Source organism: Nyctibius grandis, chromosome 29 (genome assembly GCF_013368605.1).
Source record: "Nyctibius grandis isolate bNycGra1 chromosome 29, bNycGra1.pri, whole genome shotgun sequence".
NCBI classification, from domain to species: domain Eukaryota; kingdom Metazoa; phylum Chordata; class Aves; order Nyctibiiformes; family Nyctibiidae; genus Nyctibius; species Nyctibius grandis.
Window position 1 is genome coordinate 1,147,730 of NC_090686.1, and position 5,457 is coordinate 1,153,186.

The 5,457-nt window shown below is 57.4% G+C and overlaps 1 protein-coding gene across 8 annotated transcripts in view; it reads left to right on the forward strand.

The window, feature by feature from the left end:
- The window catches only part of RAD54L2 (RAD54 like 2), a 67,741-nt gene that overhangs the window by 62,092 nt on the left and 192 nt on the right, over positions 1–5,457 (forward strand). For 7 of the 8 annotated variants that reach the window (XM_068419943.1, XM_068419945.1, XM_068419946.1 and 4 more), the window contains 5 exons: positions 532–728; positions 843–1,039; positions 1,459–1,548; positions 2,096–2,188; positions 2,410–3,571. In XM_068419943.1, the coding sequence (XP_068276044.1) occupies positions 532–728; positions 843–1,039; positions 1,459–1,548; positions 2,096–2,188; positions 2,410–3,398 (1,566 nt within the window). In that variant the 3' untranslated portion in view covers positions 3,399–3,571. Of the gene's footprint in view, positions 1–531; positions 729–842; positions 1,040–1,458; positions 1,549–2,095; positions 2,189–2,409; positions 3,572–5,457 lie in introns of those variants that run through there. The other variant, XM_068419950.1, reaches the window with a different exon arrangement.

Sequence of the window (5,457 nt, forward strand, 5' to 3'; positions counted from 1 at the left end):
CCCCTTTCTTCAGCTTGGGGCTGTGCCAGGAACGTGGCATATCCCATCTTGCTGCCAGCTCTTTTCCTGGGTTGGCTTTAAAACAAAGCTGGGATCGCCAGCACTTGCCTGTGTTGTGAAGAGTTTCGCTGGTAGGGTGGTGCTGCAGAGTGGACCTGTGGCCGGGTGCCGTGGGGCTCTGGTGGCTGTGTGACACCTTGGCAGGCTCTGTTCTCGCGCTCTTAGCCTGGCCTTTGGCTCGTGGGTTTTTCTGTGTGCTCATGGTAAGCGATGGCCTTGGCTGGGCAGGCTTAGAGGTGGTGAGCAATGGCTTCGCTGACTGTCACTCTTCAAGCTGAGCCTTGGTCACATCCACAGCGTTGCCCCACACATGCTTCGCAGTGACCAGCTCTGCCTCCCAACTCCCCTCTTCCCTGCTCCAGCCTGGGATGGAGCCAGCGCTGGTGTGGGGACCGGGTGGCTGCCATTGGGGGCACGTTGGTTCCCTCTGGTGGTGTGTTGGTGTCAAACCTCAGTGCTGTGGGCTTGCAGGAGCCTTTTCAGCACGAGTCACTGCTGATCGACCGGAAGGAGCACAAGCTGACCAAGGCAGAGAAGAAAGCAGCCAAGAAGAGCTATGAGGAGGAAAAGCGAGCATCCGTCCCCTACACCCGGCCGTCCTACGCACAGTATTACCCAGCCAGTGACCAGAGCCTGACGAGCATCCCTGCCTTCAGCCAGAGGAACTGGTGAGTACCTGCCTCTTCCCCTTCTTCCTGTGCTGTAGACGTGAATCAAGGGAGCGGAGGACGCTTAGCCCTGTCAGTGGGGGCACTGCACTTTCCTCCCTCTTCTCTCACTAGGCGACCAGCCCTCAAGGGTGAGGACAAGCCGGTGGCAAGCGTCCGCCCAGTTCAATCTACCCCCATTCCTATGATGCCCCGGCATGTCCCTATGGGCAGTGCAGGATCAGCCTCAAGTTCCAACCCCGCTGTCAACTTCCCCATCAACTATCTACAGCGAGCTGGTGTCTTAGTGCAGAAGATTGTCACCACCACAGGTGAGTTGCTGATGCTCACAGTGAGTTGAGTTGTGATGCCCATGGTGAATTGAGGAACAGGGTGAGTTGTGGATGCCCACGTGGGCTGATCAGAGCCACTGATACTGCCTTTCTGCACTTGAGTGGTTCCCTTGTACCTGGAGGCCTTTCCCTGCAGGTGTGCAAGGGGGATGGGCAGGTTGTTGAGAGTGAAATCCTCGTGCGAGGGCCTGCAGCACTGTCACCAGTTGTCCTTTTTGGGACAGGGGAGATGCTGTGCCTGAGCATGCTGCTCAGAAATAAACCCAGGGCTTACTTTTAGCACATAAGAGAGAGAGCTGCACTGCAAGCAAAGGGGTTTGGTGGTGCACCTCCCCGCTTCTGACTGTGGCTGGCCTGTAATTTCACAGACACTCTTCTGTTTCTTCCCCCACTGCCAGATATTGTGATTCCGGGTACAAACACATCCACTGATGTACAGGCAAGGATCAGTGCTGGCGAGAGCATCCACATCATCCGAGGGACAAAAGGTAAGTCTCTCTGTCCTGGTAAGGCTCGTGGATAGGGTCGTAGCCAATGCTAATTAGCAAAGAAAAGGATGTAAAAGCATGAATCAGTCCCTTGAGAGGAAAAGAAACAAGAAGGGGAGGAGATCTGGACTCTGCAGTGGCTCTGTTGCAGCCCATGCTTTGGGTGTGCTGTTGTACCTGATGCTTCAGGGCTATTGCAGCTGTGGCTGCTGCTGCCTCTGAGAGGAGCTGTTGAACTTTGTGGCCGGGTGTCCCATTCTCACAACGCCCACTGCATGTTCTGGGACAGCCAAACACTTCCTGGTGCTCCGAGAGCAAACTGAGTCCCAAGCGTGAAGTTCCCCATTTCCCACCGAGCACATTGGGAGGGGGTGAGCTCCAACCCGGGAAAGCTGAAAACGTGGAAATGAGGAGTGAGGATGGGGGCAGAAGCCCCCACTGATCTCCCTGCATGACCTGTGGACTGGCCTTACGCAGCACTGCTCCTGTCTGGGCAGCCTCACGGGCTCACGGAAACGGTGAATGAGTTGATCTGCCTCTGTTCCAGGGACGTATATCCGGACCAGCGATGGGCGGATTTTTGCTATCCGGACCACTGGGAAGCCAAAGGGCAACGAAGACCGTCGGACAGCTGCCTCAGGTAGGGGCTTGTGAGTGCTGTGTGAGGCTTGCTCATGTGCTGTCCTGCCTGAGTGTCTGAGGTGGTATTCCCTGGCTGCCTTCCACCACACCTGATAGGAGTTCAGAGCTGACCCCACAGCTTCCCATGATATCCCCACCTTCCTTTCCACTGTCACTTCTTGGCCCCCAGGTTTTTCTTCAAGGTTGTCTTTCTCACCTGCTCCATCTCCTTGTTTCCAGGCTCCCAGAGCTCTTCGCTGGAGTCCACAAGCAATGGCAGACACAGTGCCTCATCACCCCAGCTCCCCAGCGCGGAGGAGCTCACTCGGCCCATATCCCCCGACAGCCCCGAGATCATCAGCGAGCTGCAGCAGTACGCCGAGGCAGCGGCTGCCCGGGAGTCCCGGCACAGCTCTCCCAGCACCAACGCGGCGCAAGGCCACCCTGCTCACACGGACAACGTGCCCAGCTTGGCAGCCCACAGAGCCGAGCAGCGCGTGGGGATTCACTGCATGGCTCCCTCCGTGTCTTCAGCCCTGCCGGCCACCAGCCAGCACGTCGATGCCCACTCGGTGTTGGACTTACGGGGCAGCAAGCGCAAGTCGACCTCGCCGTCGGCTCCAGAGGAGCAAGCCCGCAGGCAGCAGAAGAAGCGCCAGTTGCCATCGTCCGTGCAGCCGTACGAACACGGGTACCCCGTCTCTGGTGGGTTCGCCATGCCTCCTGTCTCTTTAAACCACAACCTAACCCATCCATTTACCTCCCAACCAGGAAACTCCTTGTACATGGGCACTGGCTCCTCTTATTACCAGCTGCCCAATTTACTCCCAGACCCTCATCTGGTGTTCCCTGTGACTACTGACCCTCTGCTGACAGCCGGCACCGCCAGCTCTTCTGCTGCTACCTCAGCCACCGCCAGCGTCCCCTCGTTCATGCTAAACCCTTCTCTGACGGGGGTGCTGCCCAATTACTCGCTTCCCTTCACGCAGTCACTCCTGCCCGAGCCCAGGATGTTTGCTCCTTTCCCAGCCCCCGTCTTGCCTAGCAGCCTTCCCAGGAGCGTGGCATCTGCCTACCCTGGCTACATGTCCCCTCACTCGGGCTACCCAGCTGGGGGCCTCCTTCGGTCCCAGGTGCCTCAGTTTGAACCCCAGGAGGTCCCAGAGGTGGGATGCAGCTCTAATGACGAGGACAAAGACGACGATGTTATAGAGATCACAGGGAAATAATGGGCCCAGCTCCTCCAGGAGGCAAAAGTTGCAGGACCTTTCTGGGAGTCAGGATTTCCCCTCTGGGCCATGGCAGTGGGTGGACAAGGATGCGAAGGGTGTGGCGTGGGGGTGGTTTTGTTCTTTTCGTTTTGTTTTGTTGTTTTTTAGCTGTCAAGGATCTGAATTGTATTAGGGGCTGGGAGATGGGAGGGGGATAGAGTGGACCTGTGAGGGCTGGGGGAGCAAGAGCTAGGGGAGGAGGGAAGCAGTGCAAACCATAGGAGTGCCTCCCTCCCACGCTCTGTCTGTCTGTCTGTCTCTGTTCTCTGTCTTGTCTGGAAGGGGGGAGGCTTGGTGTTGCGAGTCCCTGCCCTTCTCAGGCCTGGAGGCGTGGGCTTGACCGCTGGCAGGGCCGAGCTCCCTCTCACATGAACTGCCTTATCTGTGAACTTCTCTCACTCTGGGAGGTGTGGGCTGGGGGGGGCGACTCCAGCAGAGGCTGGGGACAAAGTGTTTTTACTGGGGAGGGAGCGGGGGGGGCTTCGATGTCGTGTATGTTGGGGGGGGGGGATTTGATGTTAAAAAAAAAAAAAAAAAAATGGAAAAAAAAAAAATAAAAAAAACACCCCACAAACAATTTGTCCTCCTCTTCAAATTCACATTAAACTAGTGTGAGGGCTCCAGGCAGGCTCCTGCTGCGGCGAGGAGGGCAGGGCTCTGGTGGGGGGCTCCACCGGGCCCTTCTGGAGGGTCCTGTCCTTCCCCAGGCCCTTCTGGAGGGTCCCATCCAAGGTAGGTTGGTCCTGTGGTTCTGATGCCAGCTCTGTGTGCCAGATGAGTGGAGCAATCCCAGACGTCTCGGTGGCTGTCAGAGGGGAATCCTGGTGACTTCCCCGGCTCCACGGCCCTGCCAGTCTGTGTGAAGGCCACATCTCACCCCGCTGTGGCCCAGATCCAGGGGTAGGTGGGCTCGCTGCTGCTTCTCCACTGCAACAGGCAGTGGAGAAGGTTGGGAGGGGACACCGGACCCAGAGCCAGTTGCTGTTGAATCTGTGATTGGAGCGACTTCCCCCTGCAGAGAATCTCTACATTAATTTATTTCGTGAAGGCGTAGTATTTATTGTTTGGGGGACTCTTTCTTTCTACTTTTAAATTAATTTCCGTATTAAAAAAAAATAAAATGCTGGCCTCCATCATGCAGTGGTTGGTTGTTGGGTTGTCTGTGTGGGGAGAAGCAGCCGGCTGACTGAAGCATAGCCTAGAAGCAGGGCCGGCTGCGGGGGCTGCCTGTAGCTGACCTGTGTTGTGTTGGCTGGATGTGCCCCATCGGGGGATCGGGCCAGAGCAGGGAGGAGCTGCTGTGGGCCTTCTGCAGCCGGAGGGAGGATGGAGTCCTCTTGGCATGTGGAGACAGGTGGAGGAGCACGTGTGGGAGCCTCCTGCGCTCATTCCCGGTGAGGAGGAGGGCTGGGAGGCGTGTGGAGCTGGGCGGGCAGAGCTCCTGCTAGGGAAGCACCTTTCCCCGCGCCGGGAGCAGCACTCAGCCCAGCCCTGCTCTGCCACGTGCGTGCAGAGGCTGGCCCTGGCCCCGACAGCGAACACGCTGGCTCTTCTCCTCGCCTCGGTGCTGGGGCTGGGCTACCCAAGTGCAGTGGGACTTAGTGCGTGTGACTGTGTGTGTGTGAACGCATTAGGATGGAGACCTGAGAGCCAGGAACATCTGTGTCACATCTGGGTGTCACCAGGCAGGAGATGTGCTCATCTGTGTGGGGTGTCCCTGGAGCGTGGCTGGGACCTTGGAGCAGTGGTAGCTTGTAGGGGACCTCTTGGGCTGTGGAAGCTGCAGTGGCTGGTGTTTGCTGGGACCAACTGGGTGTAGGAAAGGGCAGGATGTCCTGACATCCTCCATCGAAGGGGCACTGGAAGATGGGGACCTCCCTTCCTGAGAGAGAGAGGGGCGTGTGTGCACGCGTGTGTCACAAAAACAATAAAAAATGTTACGGGGCTTTCCTAGTGTCTTTGTTTAATGGACATTGTCTGTCAAACATAACCACACCATTCATAGAAGCCTTAGATC